Raw genomic sequence first — 21,772 nt, forward strand, 5'->3', positions numbered from 1 at the left:
GCATGTACTTGATTTGTCTAAAAAACCAAGAAAAGTATTTGATATGGATAACTAGGCATCAGCATAACAGTAAATAAATATTCAATCATTAAAATGACGATTGATGCACACATAAATCAGAACTTACTTTTGTGTACATTAAAAAAAATACCAATTTAGTGATGGCATATGACAGCATTTGATAAACTCCCACAACACAAAACACACGCTAAGATTTCTAATCTCATGTAAAATCCAGTTCCAACTGTTGGGAGAATTTCAGTATTACAGAATATTGGAACAAGGTTCTGTAGTTGTATGGATGGAGAGAAGGTTGTCATAGGAATAATGTCAACCCTATGTTTGAAACTCTGAGCGGTATTCTTTTTGAAGTAAGTTCCAGCTTGACTTAGAAATCTTCTCTATACAAGGAAATTAATTCAGTATAATCTTCAAAAGAATATTGGTCATGTCCCTTTTCTATTATACATGGGTTACTTAATATCCCCCCTCTTCTTATTTGGTACAACACAAGCAATGTAGAATAGCAAATCAGCAATTTCGCAAAAAAAAAAGATAAAAAAAGAAAAAGAAAATCTCAGACATCCTTTCACGCACCAACACATTTTGCCCAATGGAAAAACCGAGCAACTTTTCTTGGTAATGAATAATCTGTAGCAAGGGATGGATCATTCACCATATCTTCAGCACTTGACCATATGTACACGCCCCGTTCTTGTCTGGTGCCAGGAACTGTATTGTCCAGAATAAATGCCACCAAAAACGCTACCACCATGTTTAGTGACAGAAGAGCATTTATTGCGAAATCAAGCTGAAACCCATTAGTGAAGCAAACATAGCAGAAAGTCAGCTCTTCTATAATGCAATAGGTAAAAAAGGAACACTAAATAGTAACAATAACAAAGACTTTGATTTTAACATCCTAGTAGCTGATACCATAAAATCAACCAAGTGCCTACATCCAGTCAATCCAATGGATAAACAGTTTCTGTTACCTCCTTTGGACAGTAGGAAGTAAATGCCTACAAACAAAGCAGATGTTCACAATAGTAATTAGAAGCATCGAATTTGTTCTACAGGTGGCCCAGTGATTGGAATACTGGATGGGCATGTGGAAGATTGCACAGTAAGGTGTCTAATATTAAAACCTCCTTGAGTATTTACTCATGTATATATATAAATTCCGACATGTTCTAAGTATAAAATTTGTATTGTTCTAAGTATAAAATTTGTTCTACAGGTGGCCCAGTGATTGGAGAAGTACTGGATGGGCATGTGGAAGATTACACAGTAAGGTGTCTAATATTAAAACCTCCTTGAGTATTTGCTCATGTATATATATAAACCCGACATATTCTAAGTATAAAATTTGTATTGTTACTAATGGATAACATACAAGATTGTCTTGGCTCAGTGGCCACAAGTGTTGTAGTGTCAGTCTGGGGCCACTATGACTTGGCGTGTGTTCTATATTCAGAGGATCAAGAGCCACTGTCAATTTAGGCAAAAATAAGAATGAATAGATGACTCTCGACCACCTAATTTAGGCATTATTTTGTGAGTTTTAACAGCCATTATCATGTTTCAAACTGATATTGAGCTCGATGAGTTTCAATGGCAGGATCGATAGAATAGCACAGTTCCAAATCTTCTGAATGTGAGACACATGGCTAGTCATGGACCCCAGACAGCTCCAAGGGTCATGTCAGATCCAAACTTCCACGTATATGCACATTTTTATGTGTGTGAGTGTCTGTGAATAGATGTAGAGAATCTTGTTCTTACATCTTTGCTGCCAGTGTGGACTGGTCCGTTTGATGCTGCTGCATAAGGAATAAAGTAACTTGGCAAGATGAAGCTGGAATCAGGCTGATACTGTTGAAAATATGCAGGTATCGACAAAGAGAAGAACAAGGAAACACCAACTATTGTTATATTTCTAAAACTTGCTGTTTGACCATACTGCAAAGTTGATAGACCAAGTGCTACAATCAGAGCCCAGATGAAACACAATACAGAAACGGCCAAGGCTTGGGGTATTGAAGCAAGAAGGGCGCCCACTTTTCCTACCAAATGAAATCAAGAAAATCAGTATGCAAAAGTATCCACTAGGGTAATAAATGTTGATGTGTCCGGAAAAACACAAATATACACACTGCACAGACACACAAACTGCATGTGTATGAAAAGCAGCATATTGAATATTACCCATAAAGGAGAAAAGAATTAACATTACTGCTCCAAGTTCCACAGCCCTTCGGTTTGCTACTTTTGTTATGTCAATGGTATGTGCATTTTCAGTCAAGGTTGTTGACCCAGAACCTGTACCCCATAATCCAGCTAGTATACTACAGAAACCTTCCATTCCAATTCCTCTGCTAACAACTCCTGGTGTTGGGGGCCTTGAATTAACTAGCAAAGATGCAGAATGATATGTTCCAACCTGGGTGAGTTGCACAAAGTGCAGAGTGATTAGACTTAAGCAGCCAATATTTGGAATTCTTCTCCTGTTAATAAACAGCTATTACTTTATGCATTAAAACAAGAAACTATTTACCGAATCCACTGATGCAACCAATGACACAATGATCATAATAATGGAAGTCTTCAAGTGGAATGTAGGGATACCCCACTGGAAAGGGTAGGGTACTCTAACCCAATCAGCAGTTCTCCATGCATTGGAAGCATCTGTTCGACAATGCTTCATGGTAAATGCATGTTTTCTGCATGCATCAGATAGGATATTTGAACTGGGTATGTTAGGATTGCAGCCTCTGTAGTCATATGCTCCACCAGCTGTCAAAAAGAATGCATATGCCCATACGATTGTTACACTAAGGGGAACCTGCAATGGTTAATTGTGTCAATAAGATCATAAACTAGTGATGCAAATACAGTGAGACTTGAAAGTATTGCGCATTTTACGATATCCTGATCTGATCAGACTTTAAGACATAATAAGCTCAAATAGATGAACAGAGTGATTCACGCAAAGGAGGCTTCCCTTCTTTTGGGTTTTGTTTCTTCTCTTTTTGGGACAGGGGAGGGGATGATGCAATCTTCCAATATGTATATAACTAATATTTGAGGTTGTTGAATATTGTTATCAATATCAGAAGTCATTAAGAAAATGAGGAAATTTATATGTTCATCTAATCCCATATCTGAATGAATTGACAATTAGGATTTTTTTTATCAGTAAAAAGAATAAGCTTTTATTGATTGAGAAAACAGAATTTACAGCAATGAGTAGCCTCGGCTTCCCAATCAACAGACAAAGAAGTAAACAGTAATAGCCCCAGGAATTTGATTATACATTTACAATTGAGCCCAGAAAAACGTGTTCTCTTCTAACCCCTTATTTTGCTAGTTGATCTGCTAGACTGTTTGCCGACCTTGGAACCCATTGTGCTAAGATTTGCATATCTTTTGACAGTCTTATGAATTTTTTAATCTCATTTCTGAACCACCAAGGACTCTTTTCCTCTTATCTCAACCAACTCAGAATCACTTTTGAGTTCCCTTCGATTATCAGTTTATGAATGCCGAACTCCACGGCTTTTTGTAAGCCATACAAAACTGCTTCCATCTCAGCTCTAGCGGAGTTCCCTTCCCCAATTGGCCCTGAGAACATCCCCAAAATTTCTTCCCTGATGTTTTTTATGGCTCCTCCTATTCCAGAGGGGCCTGGATTACCAAAACTGCTACCATCAACATTCAACTTAAGGAAGTCAACTGATGGTGGCGTCCACTGTTGCATGATTTTTTTCTTGGAAGAAGAGGAACCTGCAATCACCTCCCAGTTTCTGAGTATATCATCAACAGTAAAATCAGAGAACATATGCACTGTTTTTATCCAATGCACTACTTTCACCAACATGCCTTCATACACAACTACAGATCTGCTCTTTTCTTTGAAAATTCGTAGTTTTCTTTCTTCCCATATCGTCCATAATACTGCAGCTCTTGTACATCTCCAAAGCATCCTCCACCTAAATTGACAATTAGGATTTGCCTCATGATGTAATTAATAATTATAGTTTCTATCATCATGCATAACCATATACTTCTATGAGGGCTTAGAATTTAATCTCTAACATTTCCTCACCTATGGAGTTCCGTGAAATAGATAAGTTCCAATGGATTTGATGACCTACCAATATGGCCTAGCATTGCTCTTGTTTTCTTAGTGTTATGATTCGGCCTGCCTTGGAGTTCTGTTTGTCTGGGATCAGTCACATAGAGAGAGGTAGAAAGGTGGAAGAAAGAGAGAGAGAGAGAAAAGAAGAAAATCTGGTTCGAACTGGAAGTCAAAGAACATAACTCCCATTCGGCCAGACATGTGCTTTTATTATTAAAATTAATGGAAAAGACATATGTGCCCTTATTTAAGTAAGGAGCACTGGTTCTAACACAATATTACAGATCAGCAACCTTAATCTAAGTATAAAGACAGAAATACCCCTGCGCTAACACTCCCTCTCAAGCTGGTGAGTATATATCATATACTCCCAGCTTGTTACATATGTAGTCCACTCTTCCCCGACTCAAGCCTTTTGTAAATAAGTCTGCCCATTGGTTTCCTGTATTAACATATGCAGTGTCTAGCTCTCCATTCAGCACCTTCTCCCTCACAAAGTGACAGTCAACCTCAATGTGCTTGGTTCTTTCATGAAACACCGGATTAGAAGAAATATGAACTGCAACCTGATTGTCACAATAGAGCTTCATTGGAGTATTGATGTTGTACCCTACTTCCTATAGAAGGTTCCTTAGCCACACTAATTCACAAGCAGTATGCGCCATAGCCCTATATTCTGCTCCTGCACTACTTGCCACGACTGTCTGCTTCTTACTTTTCCATGTCACCAGGTTACCTCCCAGGAAAGTGCAATAGCCTGTGGTAGACCGCCTATCAGACATATAGAACCGGCCCAATCAGCATCAGAATACCCTTCTATTTCAAGTTTTCCGCCACTTTTGTATATCAAACAGCGACCTGGAGCCCCTTTTAAATACCTCACAATTCTCAGAACTGCATTCCAATGAGGAATCAGGGGTTTCTGCATGAACTGACTCACCACACTAACCGCAAATGAGATGTCTAGCCTAGTAATGGTTAGATAGTTTAGTTTACCTACAAGTCGTCGGTATCTGTCAGGGTCTTCAAACACTTCACCCATATCACTGCTTAGCCTAGTATTTGTGTCCATAGGTGTTTCAATTGGTTTAGCACCCAACAAGCCTGTTTCTTCCAGCAAATCAAGTACATATTTCCTCTAGCATAGATTAATACCATACTTATATCTTGCTACCTCTATCCCAAGAAATATTTTAGCTTACCAAGATCCTTTGTTTGAAAATGATCCTATGGATAAGTCTTCAGCCTGTCAATACCCATGTTATCATTCCCGGTAATAACAATATCATATACATACACCACCAACACTATTTTTCCTCCCGGAGAGTCATGACTGAATACAGAATGATCAACTTGGCACTGTTTCATACCAAACTTCTTTACTACCTCACTGAACCTACCAAACCATGCTCGAGGAGACTGTTTAGGCCCATATATAGCCTTCCTTAGTCTACACACCTTACCATCCTCCCCCGGAGCAACAAACCCTGGAGGTTGCTCCATGTAGATATCCTCAAGTAAGTCACCATGCAAAAAGGCATTCTTGATATCAAGCTGATATAGCGGCCAATCATACATAGCTGCAAGAGAGATCACAACACGAACTGACCCTATCTTAGCAACTGGTGAGAAGGTCTCTGTGTAGTCAACACCATAGGTTTGGGAGTACCCTTTTGCAACCAATCGCGCTTTCAGGCGTTCAACACTACCATCAGGTAGATACTTAACTGTATAAACCCATTTACAACCAACAGCTTGCTTCCCAGGAGGAAGAACGGTGAGGTTCCAAGTATGATTATGATGAAGGGCTGAAAGCTTCTTCCATCGCACGGTACCACCCTGGAGAGGCAAGGGCTTCCTGGACATCCTTAGGGACAACAACTGATGATAACAAGGTGACAAACTGGCAATGGGAGGCGGAAAGGTGAGTAAGTGAAACATAATTAGAAATAGGATGAAGGGTGCAAGTGCGTTTATCTTTCCGCAAGGCAATGGGGAGATCAAGCTCAAATGTTGGGTTTGGGTCTGGAGCCGGATCTGTCGACGAAGATGTAGCTGGAGGAGTAGTAGCTGGTACGCGTGGGCGATGTGTATATACATGACAAATAAGTGGGCGTTCAACAGGTGGTGGCACCGGAGGCAAGGATTTGGTCACGGCTGGAACAAGGGGAAGAGGAGGAGGTGATGAGGAGGAAGAAGCATCACCGGACCCAAAAAAAACGGAGTAGACTCAAAGAAGGTGACATCAGCACACACAAAGGACCGTCAAGAACTAGGATGGTAACACTTATACCCTTTCTAGGTCCGAGAATAGCCAAGGAAGATGCACTTGAGAGAATAGGCATTGAACTTGTCGTTCCCGGGACCCAGATTATGGATGAAGCAGACACACCCAAATACCCTAGGCATAAGAGGGAACGGAGACAAGGTGGGAAACTAGATCGTAAACGGAGAATGACCATCAAGGATGAACGTGGGCATCCGATTAATCAGAAAGCAAGAGGTAAGCACCGCATCACTCCAAAAGGGTTTGGGAACATTCATGTGATGCATGAAGGATCGTGTTGTTTCCAAGAGATGGTGATTCTTTCTCTCAGCCACCCCGTTTTGTTGTGGGGTGTAGGTACATGAGATCTGATGTATAATGTCGTGTTGGTCCAAGTATTCTTGAAATGATGAGGATAAATATTCACGGCCATTATCAGAACGGAAAACTTTAATGTGAATACCAAATTGATTACGAATCTCAGCATAAAATTTCTGAAAAATGGTAAACAATTCACTTCTTTCTTTCATTAGATAGAGCCACGTCATCCTTGAAAAGTCATCTAGAAAAATGACAAAATATCTATATCCATTATATGACATCACTTTATAAGGACCCCAAACATCGGAGTGAATCAAAGAAAAAGGACTGGACACACGGTTATCAATCCTAGAACTAAAGGGAACACGATGGTGTTTCCCAAACTGACACGACTCACAATCCAAAACAGAAAGTTGACTCAAAAACGGAACTAAAGACTTCAAGACTTTTAGCGACGGATGACCAAATCGGTAGTGCCACTAGAGAGGAGAAAGGGATGACTGGAGAGCTGTTGAAGTTCTTCCACCACTGTCAAGATAAGACAGTCCACCAGCTTTATGCCCTCCACCAATCTTCATCCCCGTCTTGAGATCCTGAAAAACACACATAGAAGGATAAAAAGTAATGGAGTTCCAATCTTCATCCCCGTCCACCAATCTTCATCCCCGTCCACCAATCTTCATCCCCGTCCACCAGCTTCATGATTTGGTCAGCTTACTAACAGACATAAGATTAAAAGGCAATTTAGGAACATACAAAACTGAGGAGAGAGATACAGGGTCTAGGTCAACATTACCAACACCACAAATTGAGGATGTGGAACCATTAGCAAGGGTGACAGATTGTGATGTTGAGCAATGAGATAAGGAAGAAAACACACCTGGAGTTCCAATCATGTGATCGGAGGCTCTAGAGTCAATGATCCAGGGATTGGGTGTGGATGCCAAACAAGCCATACCTGAGTGAGCGAAAGTCGCCGTGTTCTGCTGTGATTGGATAAACCTCTCATATTCATCACGGGGAACACTCACCATTTCCTTCACGGGACCATCTGTGGATGTAGGAGTTATCTGATCAGATGAACGATTCTCCTGTCTAAAGCTGGAACTGGTGCCACTAATCACAGCATGATTGGCCCAGGTTGAGGGTGGACCATGTAGATCATAACAATAGTTAATGGTATGTCCATCCATACCACAATGAGTGCACCTCCTCGGGCCTGAGCCACGTCCTCTACCACGGACTCCCCCTGAATCTCTGCCCCCAGTACGACCACCACCACGATTATAAGTAGGCCCATCATTGCCACTTCGGCCATACACCGGACCACTACTACCACCACGGCCAGACTGAGCTCCCCGAGCTCCACCTCTAGCACCACAGCCTCTTGACACAGCACAGGTAGATCTATCTGAGATATTAGAGTTCTCAGTAGATCCGATAGAAGTCCTCCGGAATCGAGCAAATACCTCTTCTAAAGAGGGGAGAGCTGATCCTCCTAGTATCTGAGCCCGTACTGGTTCATATTCAGATTTCAGTCCCACAAAAAATCTAGTCACATTAAGTTGTTCTCTTTGTTGTTGCTGAATCTTGACATCAGAAGTGAGAGGATGATAGACATTCAACTCATTACATATGTTTCTCATACTAGCATAGTACTCCTCAAAACTCTGATTGCCCTGTTGCAGATTAAAGTACTCCTGATACAGCTGATACACTCTGGTTGTATTGTCCTAACCCGAATACAATTTCTTCGCATGGTCCCATACATCTTTGGCAGTGTCAAGAAACATGAAGTTTACACTAATCCTGGGTTCCATACTATTCCATAACCATGTGATGATCTGAGCATCCTCTTGCTCCCAGTCTTCATACTCGTGAGAGTCAGTGGAGGGTTTCTCCTCTCTTATATGTTTTACCTTCTTCTTTGCCTTCAGAAAGACTTCGACGGATTTAGCCCAAGGCACATAATTCTCTCCATTTAGTTTAATGGAAGTCATCTGAACATTCAAGTAGCCTGTAGGCACCATCACATTAGGTTTACAATCACTGTTATCTCCCATTTTGTTATCACCGATTTTGCACACTTGCTGAATTCTATTACCACTGAATTCTGCACACTGCACACGACTAGATCACACTCGTCACACTGATTTCAGCACTTGTTGTTGCTGAAAAGTGTACTCTTTACACCACAAACCCTACTCCTACGGCTACCTGAAATCTCACCACTATATGATCATAACTCTTCCTTTGAAACACACAAAAACAGCATAAACCCTAGCACATGATTTGAAACATACTTCCTATTTGATCCACAATAGAAATCATGCACAGAAATCTCTTACCTTATCACTGAAGGAACAACCACACGAGCAGAAAATCAGTCCACACACGACAGCCACTACACTACACAAATCGACCATTTTCTCTTCATCGATTAGGGAAGGGCGATCTTAGAAACCACAGCAACCGACCACACAAGACACGACTGGAGGCATAGAAACCTCCAAGGGGAGAGGGCGATCACTCCTTTTCAGCCCTTTCCCTTATCTCCAGTTGAATGCAGAAAAATCAAGAGAAACCCTAGATAGGGTGCGCAGAGAATAGAAATCTAGGCAGACAGAAATCTAGGCAGATTCGAGTAGCTCTGATACCATGTTATGATTCGGCCTGCCTTGGAGTTCTGTTTGTCTAGGATCATTCACGTAGAGAGAGGTAGAAAGGTGGAAGAAAGAGAGAGAGAAAAGAAGAAAATCCGGTTCGAACTAGAAGTCAAAGAACATAACTCCCATTCGGCCAGACATGTGCTTTTATTATTAAAATTAATGGAAAAGACATATGTGCCCTTATTTAAGTAAGGAGCACTGGTTCTAACACAATATTACAGATCAGCAACCTTAATCTAAGTATAAAGACAGAAATACCCCTACGCTAACACTTAGGATCTTCTTTCCTGGTTTCTTAGTTCCTAATCTTTTGGAAGCAATTTATTAAGATATCAAATGTTTAAAGAGAAAAATTTTGGAGGATTTTAAAAATATTTCATGTAATCCCTGTAAATACCATTTTTATCAATTACTCTATAAATATCATTACAATTCTATTTTAAGCAATATTAATAATTCCCTTGCTCCTTGAGAAGGTGATGCATCATGGTCTGATTCCATACTTTCATAGTTATGCCACTGAAATTCTCTTTCCCAAGACCAGTGAGATTGAATCCTTTGTGTAATTTTTGAGGTTAGGGAGTGAGGCTTCTACAATTGTTATTTCCTCCCCCTCCAACTCTGTTTGTAAGAAGACAAGCTGCAAAACCCATCTTATATCATAGCCTCGATTTGTACAGTTGGTGTTAAAGGTAAAACATCATGTTGTCTTAAAACAAATGCTTTTAACTTGAGATATTTTTGGCTGCAACACTTAAGTGGGAATCGAAAGTGATATAAAATATGGACCAGCTTCTGAAATCTATTGTTTGGTTCATCTGAAACAGACTTTTAGTATGTATGCCAAATGAGTTCCAAAAAATCAAGGTGTGAGTATAAAGAATGAAGGTTTGAAAGGTGAAAAAAAGACTACCGCATATACTCGGAATATCCGATGCCCAAATATGGAAACTCCTCGAAGGTACTGAAAGCAATAGAAATGGAATGAAGTGTGAGTGTTTGAAGCATATCATGAACAGATTTGCACCATTGTATGAGTTAAATGAAAAGAAAAAACAAACCATGAAAATTCAATAAGGTCAAAATAGAACAGAAACACCTGTGGTAGGAAAGTTGCAGATTATAAATACGAATTTAAAGATTATATGATTTTCATAATTCTGGTTGTGGATTGCTCACCAGGGTGAAAATTAGCAGTAACAGTATTTGAGGAATACTGATTTCCACACAACTACCAGCCTGAGGAAACCCATAGCTAAAAAATGCTAAACCTACTGCAGCAATGGTTGGTGCAACAACAATTGGGTTTATCAACCTGTAACAAAAACAATGTACAGGAAAATTTTTTAAGACAGGCTGATAAACGATTCCCCTAGAACTAAATTTTGCATAGAATTATAATAGATGGCTGATATGGTAAACCTGCTTAGCAGAAGTGGCAATCTCTGATGTTAAACCAACATATGTGTTTTTAGTAACCGAGATTCTTTGGGATTAGAGGCCTCTTTAGATAACATTGTGGTAAAGTTACCTTTATGTTTGGAAGACTAGTATGTCATGCAATACTAACAAGAGAAAGCACTAGACTTCTTCAAAGGAGGAGCTGGATTTTCTAAGTTGGCTGCAGAACGAGGCCCCAGCAATGACATGGAATGGGGGAAAGTAACAAATAGAGGAAGCTTGTCAACATATATAAGGAGATTGAAGTGTTGGAACTTTAGGTGAATATCTTATTCTTAAGAGTTGTGAGCTCAGTGACTGCATAGCCAGGTAATATTGCTTTCTGTTAACACTTCTGCATCTTAATGTCTTTGATAAAAACTCATTCAGTTTCATACCTAACTTAAAAGGGATTTAGGATATGATAAATTAAGATATGAGCTAGGCTGTGGTTACGTGTTTGTGGGTCCTTAAGAGAGTACTTTCGCAGAATTGAAGATATTGCAAGAACATGTTGCAAGGTTTGTTAAAAATAATAAAAAAAATAAAAAATAAAAAGATGTTGCAAGGCAGTTGTTCCTTAAAGTACCTCAGAAGAAGAGACATGAGACCGCTGTATCCCAGGATGCTCTGAAAAATTGCACCAACAATGATGGCCCCTTGCAGTTCTTTCATTATGTGTTTAAATTTCTGAAATTAATGAAATGTGCAAGAAATGTAACCCCATAAGTCGGGACTTGTTGGGTTGAAGAACTAGCGTGAATCAGAAGGATAAGCAGATATAATGTTCATTCCTGTAAAAATTATTGACGGTTTTAATGCAGCTCTCTAGTTTTAAAGTGCTCTCTAATCTAGTTTCACCAGGAACTTTCCTATATCAAATCTTAAGTAAAAAACAAGGAAAACATTTATTAAAACAGAATGTAACTTGGGCACATGCCATCTTTGATAAAGGGGGTATACTCCTAACTATCAGCCAGTACATGTCTTAAAAAGAAAAAATTGGATGTTCACAAATCAGTCACCTCAAGATATGAACATAAATAATTCTTTAGCATACAACAATATGAAAGTCTCATGAAATCTAAATAAAAAATTATGAGATTATCTAAAGTACTGCAATTCTTTATCTTTTGTATTTTTTTTTTCTCTCTGTTTATAGGCAATGATTGGTTTTAATTGCCTTACAGAGGAGTGGTGCACCAACCAAGAGGTGGGTATATTGTGGAACTACTGGCTGAGCCAGTACCTCCCTTATGCTTAAACCTGAGATCCCCCACAAAGAGAGGTAGTTCCACAATGACCAGGAGCGTAGAAGAAGGTCATATCTTTTGAAAAATAATAAAACAGGTAATCTAAAGTATCTGTGACAAATCTACAATATTCATCTATTGCTAAAATTGATTGGTGAAAAAAATCAGTTAATAGAACTTACATTTTCAGTGAGGTTTCGGTACTCTCGAGAATTCATAATAACTAAAGCTGGAGCTAAGTATACAAATGAACTTCCTTGCACCAAAGGGAGTCTAGAACCAAAGTAGGAGTGCAGTATTGTTGTAATGCCAGACACCAATAGCATTGTGGAAATCACAGTGGCAGTATCCTTCTGTACTCATCATTCAAATAAAGTTAGATGATCATACTCTTTAAATACCACTTAAAATCAAACAAACCGCAAGACAAAATGCTTACATCAGTTCCACCCATGGCTGGTACAATGACCAAGGGAACGAAAATAAGGGAACCAGCCAATGATAAATAATGCTGCAAGCCGTAATAAATAAGGGGCACTGCAATTGGAAATACAAAAAAAGAAAAATAAAACAATATTCTTATAAATCAATCAAACTGATATCCATTGGAAATTTCGAATCTATAAATCTTAAATAACCTTCTCCTGATCATAGGTTGAGAAGAATAACATCCTTAGTACCAAAACAAAAATGAAAAAGTTTTTTTTTTTTATATTTTTAGATAATCATTTCAATATAACATCTACATGTATAGCTCCTGTACTGTGGGTGACTATACAAGGAATCAACAAGTTTTATATCAATAAAATAACAGCTATTTCCCTCCCCCCAAAAAAAATCAAGTATGATATAAAAAATAACAGCATTTTTTATAACCTTATCCCAGTAGTTTCTTTTTCTCAAAGATCCTCAAATTTCTTCTAACCAGACAGACCAGATGACCATTAATGAAACCATGCTCCAAAGGATTTTCCCTCCTCTCTTGGTTAATCCTTTTAATCTCCAATGAAACTTAACAGATTGCATAAATATGTCAGGAGGTTTGTAGATAAATGGAAATGCACAAAAAATGTGATCAGCTGATTGCATAAAATGCATGCCATGAAAGGAATGCCCTACACAGCTAGCAGAGTCCTATCTTTCCAGATGTTGTGGACAGACGCTGATTTTCTAAAGAAGATCTACCTAGTCCACCACTTCCCAATCATTTTCATTGTTCACCTAAAAGATGGAGACAATACGATTGATCGACCTCTATTCAATCATGAAAATTGATGGGAATAATTCACTCAATGGCCTTTTGTCACCGCTTAAGCAAAGGAAGGAAATTTTTTCTCAATTCCCTTCCAAAATTGGAAAAGAATTTTAGCAATTACTATTAAAAGTTTGATGAAAAGAGGCACGATTTCCAATGACAAAAGCTAGGTAAATATACCTTAAATGTTTCACTTTGTGAAGGTAAATAGTCCAGATAATTTGATTCTAGGGTCTAGGCATTTTACCCATAAAATTAAATGTTATGAGAACCATATTTTGGAAAGGACCTTATCCATCCTATTTGGTGGTCAATGTTGCATTAACATATACTTAGAGTTGTTGGTATGAATTAATTATTGGTTGTCAATATGGTAGCTAGCCCATCTTTTGGACATAAAAGACGGTAGTTATTAGCCACAAATGCTAGAAAATCACTAATATGCCTAACAATAGAAAGATAAAGATCTAGTTTTTTATGACTAACTGTAAAACCTTTAAGAGATGAGAAAGATCTTAGACTCTGTTCCAACTATTCAAACAGTAGGCAGATTTGTCAGTTATATCAAGAAAATTCCAACAAGAATGGCCAAATTGTTTCAGATATGTATGTTTTACGAGTTTCAAAATGATATTTGCATGGTAATTGACTCAATAGTTGCACCTGGAGGAACATGAGATTGTCTTCTGGGAGAAAAGCACTAGATCAGTGAAAGCAGAACAGCACAGAAATGAGATGTCTGGATTATTCAGCTTTTAAGTGTACAATCCACTAGACCAGATCTAGTAGGTACAATATAGTAAGCACGTTCAATGAGCACTTGATAAATATTCTGACAACTGGTCAACCACAGGGTGCATGGTTTCGTAGGATGCCTTGATCTATAACAGTCTAGAGGAGTGATTATTTAACGAGTCTAAACTGATTTAGTGAATTCTCTATACATCAGTCCTAATCCCATGAAAATGCAAAGATATGTCCATTCAAGCATAACCATTGGCGAGCAGAGCTTGCTTACTTTAATCCAAAGGCCATTTACAAGGAGGATAAGAGGCCTCGATATTGACAAAAAGGACACTAGAGAGGCTCAGATGTATTGTGTGTTGAAACCTTGAAGGCCATGCAATAGCATATAGTATTTAAATATGCCAAATATGGTTCTACTAATTGTGGGCATTTACTATGGATTACGCAAATAGGGTATAACACAGACATTTATATCTGAGATAAATTGTAAAGGTTGTTTACAGTAAGAGGAAATCCATTTGATCCTACAGGTTATTGTATCCTTGAAGGATTTATTATACATGTCTACAGCTTAGGAGATATGTTGATATTGTTTTGGCTTGTTTTTCCAATATAAAGCATTTCTTGGTACAAGTTATATTCAACAATCATTTTACTCATGTTTCCTCATTCTGTGCATTATTATGCTTTTGCAAAGATCCAACTTTCTTATTAAAATTCCAAATGCAATAAAAGAAAGATATGATTGATTTACATTAAGATTCCAAGCATCTGCAGTTATGAGTAAGTATACTAACCAAAACCAGGATTTTCTCTCAGACTGTACTTCATCCGAGAAGGTCCACGCCACCCTCGATGACTAGGTTCCTCAGTCTCCGGAAAAACATCGATTCCCACTTCATCTTCGACCTTGTTTTCTTTATTGGGTTCAGCAGTCGGAGGAACTGCCGAAGATTCATCACCGTTCACATGTGCACTCCCGTTTCCATTCAAACCAGCTTTTCTGTAATCATCCTTAGGCGCCAGAAGAGGGTCAACAATACTACTCTTCTTCTCAATTTCAGCTCCCCCTGGTCCATTCCTCAGACTCGAACCAGCATCACTTTCATTCTTTCGCAATACACTTCTAGGCGCAGAAACCGGCTCGATCTCAGCACCCCTGTTCTCCCTAGTACGACCCAAGATCGGATCGATCTCGATTTTTGGTGAAGACCCACCACCTCTCCAACTAAGACCCTTCTCCAAATCAAATCCAGCACTGTCGTTCTTCTCATTTGGGTCTTTCTCACTGACACTGGCGGTCGTTTCTCCCGAGATGTTGAGGTTGAAACCAGTTCTCTTGGCCCATGATTTCAGCTCCCTTGGGTTGTGATCAGTTCTCGGTACAAAGGGTTCGATCTTGGGCTTCGACGGACCCTTTGGAACGCCGTTCTTCTCCTGCTTCACTGAGCTCGACCCACCTTCCATTGAAGCTCGCTCCTCAATCGAGTCTCCAATTTCTAAGAAACAAAACAGAAAAAAGAAAATGGTGTTTCTTGTGTTTCACACACTTGAGATCAAGAAGAAGAAGAAGAAGAAGAAGAAGAAGAAAAATCACTGAGTTATCAAAACACCAGCTAAAATCACAGAGTGTGAAAAGAGAAAGAAAGAAGTTGAAGCAAAGAAAGAGTAAGATTAAACTGATAAGGTAGTGGGATGTAATTATCAGAGAGGATTGGAGAGGATAGCATCATTAAATTCGACTCTGAGTAAGATGATGAGAGTTAATCAGTTAGTGAGGTGAGAGAGTGAGAGGCGATGCCTCTCTGCTGTCTGGTAATCGGTTTAAGGTTAAGCCTACCGCTCGCCAGTTGCTATCAGCAGCTGGAGCTTTCAGGTGCTGGAGTTACTTAAATGCCCCTGGATGCCCGTTGGAAAACAACATGAACCTGCTGCCGTCTCCCATCTTTTCTTACAGTTCAAGCTTCCGGTGACTCGTTAGTTGGACGGTTTTTGCAACTCATTATTGGTTTGACGTAGTAACTCGGACGAGTGGTAGTGGATCGACTCAGAATGACAATTCACAATGTATGTGTTTGAAATGGTGGACGTTTATTGATTAAACGTTTGGTAATTGATTTATTTGAAAAATCAAAAAAAGTAATAATAAATTTATTTATTGACACTTAAACATCATTAAAACTTTAACAAAATAATGAATAAATGTCTATCCATTAAAAAGGTACTAAAAGTAAAGGAGATTTACATAATGGGAGAAAATGTTAAAATCTCATATGACAGAATTTATTTAATAGATACCCACGATTTCAAATACCTTCAAAATTTGGGAAAGGTTTATTTTGAATCCAAAAAAATTCATAGTGAAAAATTAAAATATCTCTAACTCGAAAAGAAAATTTGACAAAACCCATAGAATAAAATTAAGGAATAACAAAAAAAAAAGTCTTCATACCAATAATTCACCAGTAGGCAATTGATAGAAATAAGGCTGCAAAAGTCCAACCGATTTGACTTGGGAATCGACATAATGAGGAATTTTTTTAACAAATGGATTGATTTTATGGGACCCTCAATTCAAAGGGGCTCTTGTTGTGTTGAATTCCTCACTTATTCTCATTTGGTTTATGATTCATGTGGCTATTTAGCTTGTTTATAATTGATGTGAAGTAAATATAAATACTGTCTTTGATTTTTTATTTAAAGGGGTGGTAAATGGATGGGTTAGGTGTGTGTTGAGTACTGATGCTGCACAATCTGGGCACTCCTAGCTAGTTGTAACCTGTCTTTTGACTGGAATGAACGACACTTGAGAGGAAGGAGAAAGTGAAGGGTTCTTGGGGAGTTATCCCGATGGGAACACTCCGATGGTTAAATTAGAACTGGAGAAAATCTCAAAGAGATAGTCGAGAGTAAGAGTGCTCAAAATGCTTAAGCTTCAATACCTTTACTTCGTGAGAGTTGGGGTTCTTTTATGTCAGAGCTCGGTCATACCTAGCATAACCGCCACTGCCCTAGCCGTTACTACCAGGGTAGGTGTGAAAGGCGCAGGTTGCTGCTACAGAGTACTATCGCCAGGTACGGACTTGACTGACATGCCATGCTTTTCAGAGACAGCAAACAGGACGCTGCCTGGCAAGGGATCAGACCCCTGCCACTGGGTCCGGTAGGTACGGATGTTAGGCAGGCCTCCCCACAGCCTATCAAGCTACTGTGCACCGGACTACCTGGGGCAGGTTTGTCTTGGCACTGAGGTGTCGAGGTGCCTACGTTGGGGGCGGTGCTGCCCCGAGGTGCTTCTCCCTCGGGATACTTAGCCGAAAACCGGGGTGCTCCCTTCTTAGGGAGGGAGAGCTCAGAGCCCCTTAGAAAGAGCTCGGGCCTTGAGGGGAGCTCAAGCCCTGGAAGGAGCCCGGGACCTCCCACACTTGGTGAAAGTCAAGGTTAGTCAGGTGTTAGTCCTCGGCGAGTTGCTTAACCCGCCGAGTGGATAGCATAGGACTCGGCGTGTCTCTTCCGCCGAGTCGCGGTTGTGTTGTCAGGTTGAGCTGTTCCTTGAGCCAAGTCACACACACGTGTCCCCGTGCTATGAGGTCGGGCCAAATCACCCTCCATCAATTGCCCCCCACTCCCCATGCTGTGGGTGGTGACCCAGTGCGGGGAGTTCACGGTGCACCGGGTGGATTTGGCTCGGTACCCATGCCACCCTATCGGGCAACTCGCTTGACTAGACTGGTATGGTAACTGGTTCGTTCGGAAGGAAAAACCTGGGTTGCGTACAACATACGCGCGGACGTCACACGATCTAGACTTCGCGGATGCCAGAAAACACGCTAAACTGATTTTGCATCGAGAGTCTCACAGCCGGTTTTCTTAAGGACCGTTAGATCGCTTCGATCATGGCCATTGGTGCCCGGGCCCAACGGCTATAAATAATGGGGGACCCTGGTCATTTTCTTTTGCCACTAAGTATCTTTCGTCTGCCTTGAGCTCGCATTTGGAGTCTTCAGCTCGGGTCTTCTGGTTCGGTTGCGTCTTTTTTCCGGTGACTCCCCGAGCTTCCTTTTCTCCTTTTCTTCTAGTTCATTCCCTTCCATGTCTAGCGGGGACAGTCTTTTAGACGAACCCAAGGTGGGTACCTCAGGTCAGGGTGACCCTGCCGTCGCCCGGCCTTCCCACGAGGCCCGGGTGACCTCGGGTAAACTAGTGTCTACCTCTCATCGAGGTCGGGCGCCAGACCAATTCGGTCCATCTGTTATGACGCTGGAGAGGCTTCAAGACCTCATCCAGCAGTTCAACCTACCTCAGGAGTATTCGTACAGTCTTCCCACCGGCAACTTCCCTTGGGAGCACGGTCCAGATGAGATCGTGATCTTCATGGAACAACTTGTTGGCGGGCTTCGTCTCCCTCTCCACCACCTTATTCCCAAGGTGTTGAGGCGCTTCAGCATCACGTTGGACCAACTCCACCCCAACTCTATTCGGAACTTGGTCGAGACCATCTCCCTCTGTTCCGAACGTAACTTCCCTTTAGATGCGGATATCCTTTGTTCCATCTTGTTAATAAAAAAGAGTGCCTTTGGCACTCCCCCCGAGCATGGACAGACCTACTATCTGTCCCCTTGCCCGGGTTTCAAAATGCTGCATAAGTTCCCAAGCAAGGTCTCGGCCTGGAGCGGGACTACTTTGTAGTCCGGAGCAGCACAGAGTGGCCTTTCCTTACCAACTGGAGGGTGGCCACTCAAGCTCCCAGCATTGCTCTTAACTGAAAGATGTGTGAAACCTTTCACTCATGGGCTCAGGCCGGGTTCGATCACAGGGACTACATTGCCGAAGGGAAGCTCATTCAGGCCGATTTGAGCCCGGGTAGGTCAATTTCTACTTTAGTGTTTTGCTTAATCAGCCTAGTGTCTTCGGGCTTACTGACGCCGAGCTCTATTGCAGGTAGACTTGTTCATGGGCCGGGTGGCCCAACGGGCCGGCCCGGCATGGCCCGACCCCGGACAGGCTTGAACAGGCTTTTTGGCCCGCGGGCTTAACCTCGGGCCAAAAAGCCCGACCTATAGTTAAACCTAAGTAAAAACCTATGTGATGTCCATTTGAATAAATTTTTTGATTTGAGAAGGTTGTTGATTCACTTATAGGCTCATTGTTCATTTAAATAGGGGAAAAAAACATCTGAATCAAAATAGATAATGTCTATTTGAATAGGGAAAATTTTGAATTTCCTTTATTAGGTTGGGCTTCGGGCTTGAGCTCGGGCTTCGGGTTTTTTATCAGGGCCAGGCTCGGGCCCAAGTTGTAGGCCCGTTGGTCGAGTCGGGCTCGGGCTCGGGCCTAACATTTTTTTGTTAATAAAGAGTCAAAGCCCGAGCCGAGCCCAGCCCATGAACAAGTCTAGTTGTAGGTCCCATGGAGGAAGAGAGGATTACCGGTCCGAGGCTCCTCCATCAGATGAAGAAGAGGAAGAAACGGGTTGCCAAGAAGGCACGCGTGGAATCCCCAAGGACCCCTACCCCTGAACCCGATCTTTCGCAGGTCCCCTCTTCGGGGCCCGAGCCCCCACAAGCTCCCATTTCAGGGCCCGAGCTCCCTGACGCCCCTCCAGTGAGAGACTTGGAGGGGGATTTACCACCACGGGGGCCTGACACGGTGGCAGAGTCGATCGCTGAGCTAGCCGGGGCTGCCACTGAAGTCTCAAATCCTACTGGGGCTGCTGCTGAGGTTTCCGAAGGATCGGCTCATCGTGCCGCAGATACGGCGGCATCCAGCTCGGGGACTCAGGAGGAGGAAGAGAGCATCATGAATCCCGATATCAGCCTTGAAAGAAGTAAGAGGGCTGTTATCACTACGGAGGTTCTAGATTGGGCCGAACTCTCCCCTGGTCAGTTCGGGGCCCGCACTGCAACCCACGCCATGGTGGTGAGCTCACTCTCTAAGAGCCACCTCTCTCTCCTTTCTTTCTTTCTTCTTTCTTTAGTACCGACCAACATTCTTCTGCCAGGTGAACACTGCTGTGCATGCGCTGACCTTTCAGTCCGACAAACACCTGAGGCGTGCTTTGGCTGCTAAGGAGTCATCTCGCGCGGCTCACACTGAGCTGAGGGCAGCTCGGGGCAAGATTCACCAATTGGAGAGTGACGCTACTACCCAGAAGAGCTTTATCGAAGCCCTGTTGTTAGAGAAGGATGAGCTGGCCCGCGAGGGAGATAGGCTGAAGGCCGAGGTGAACGGGCTCAGAGCAGGTTAGGAAGCCTTGAAGCTCGAGGTGGAGAGTCTCAAGGCGTGTCAGAGGGCTTCACAGCTCGAGGTGTAGGGGCTTAAGGAAGCCAAGGGGGCCTTGGAGCACGAGGTGGAGTACCTCAAAGCCGACATCAAGGAGAAGACCGAGATCTTCGACGGAGCTCTCGGGGAGGCGAAGGCCCAAGCCGTCATCAACTATGTCAAGTTGTCTAGGTTTGACGATGTAATGTCGCGGGCCTATCGTAGGGGGTTTAAGCTCGGCAGGAGGTGGATAAGGCGTGCATAACCTGACCTTGACATAAGTGCCTTCACCACCTATAACATTACAGACGACATGGCCCGTCAGGCCACGGATGACTCAGACTCTGACGATGAGGGCAGCAACGAGGAGGCCGATACCACCGAGTTGGCTGACAGCCCCGAGGAGGCCCCCGAAGAGGCCCCGAGTAAGGCTGATAAGCCTTCCAAATAGTTGTGTTCTACTTGTATTTTCTTTTCTTGTTTCTTTGTACTTGGGATTCTGTAATGAAATTACACTTATGCAATGAGAGTATATATGTATATTTTGTTAAGCGCTTGTGTGATTCACTTCTGTCGGAGTGTTTGCCTTATCTGAGCTATTGAGTTAGTAAATTCAGTTCCTGAGGTGAGCGACCCTTTACCGCTGTCACCCTGAACTGTCTTCCTGCACTTAGTAGGGGTGATCATCAAGTTTTAGCGATGTACGCGGAGGTAGGCATAGTAAGGCACGTGCCCGACCTGCCTGCTTGGCTATTTAGGTTGGCATTTACCTCTAGTAGCGTATACCGAGGTAGGCTAGGAGTCGGAAAGTCTGTTCTCGAGACGCCTTTGGTCTTTGGCATGCTAAGCCTATGCTGGCGAGGCGGTAGAGTCATGCATAGCACTGAGGTCATCAATTAACCTAGCACGTTGACCCTTAGGCTGGAGGGAGTGACTCGTGGTCACTCTAAACTGTTTTCCTAAAGTTTGCCCCTGCTGAGGGGGTGACTGGACCTCGTGTTGCCGAGGTTGTCGCTGGTTCGACAGATTGGCCCTAAGGCTAGAAGGGAGTGACTCGTGGTTCACTCAGTTCGGTGGTTCACGGGTAATATAGTCTTAGGTTGACGATACTCCACGCCCGAGGTACTTATTTCCCTTCTAGGGTTTCGAGTTCGTATGTTCCTTCCCCGAGTACTCGCTTTACTCAGTAAGGTCCTGCCCAATTCGGACCGAGCTTGCCAACGCCAGGCTCAGGCGCCATAACCTTGCGGAGAACCAGGCCGCCAACGCGGAGAGTTCGCTTTTTGACCTTGGCGTTATATTACCGAGCTATCCTTTGTTGATAGGCCGTGGTCCTAATGTACGCGAGGTCCCGTACTTCGTCTAGCAGGTCGAGGTTGGTACGTAGCTCATCTTCATTTGCTCTGTCTTCATATGCTT

At 42.0% G+C, this 21,772-nt stretch overlaps 1 protein-coding gene across 2 annotated transcripts; it reads right to left on the minus strand.

Annotated features, from left to right (window-relative positions):
- Positions 1-365: 365 nt before the first annotated feature.
- Positions 366-15,956, minus strand: LOC104611975 (nucleobase-ascorbate transporter 11-like). 2 transcript variants are annotated; one of them, XM_088890554.1, is made up of 10 exons: positions 14,890-15,956; positions 12,530-12,627; positions 12,273-12,443; positions 11,427-11,527; positions 10,577-10,712; positions 10,311-10,361; positions 2,558-2,845; positions 2,209-2,443; positions 1,786-2,066; positions 366-811 (listed from the first exon to the last, which is right to left on the minus strand). In XM_088890554.1, exons 1-10 carry the CDS (start codon positions 15,557-15,559, stop codon positions 590-592), a joined length of 2,253 nt encoding a protein of 750 aa, XP_088746680.1. In that variant the 5' UTR covers positions 15,560-15,956; the 3' UTR covers positions 366-589. The 2 variants fall into 2 exon arrangements, with proteins under 2 accessions (XP_088746680.1, XP_088746681.1); XM_088890555.1 differs by lacking the exon at positions 10,311-10,361 and having other exon boundaries at positions 14,890-15,873.
- Positions 15,957-21,772: the final 5,816 nt, after the last annotated feature.

This window comes from Nelumbo nucifera, chromosome 1 (genome assembly GCF_055504915.1).
Source record: "Nelumbo nucifera cultivar China Antique chromosome 1, China Antique-T2T, whole genome shotgun sequence".
NCBI lineage: Eukaryota > Viridiplantae > Streptophyta > Magnoliopsida > Proteales > Nelumbonaceae > Nelumbo > Nelumbo nucifera.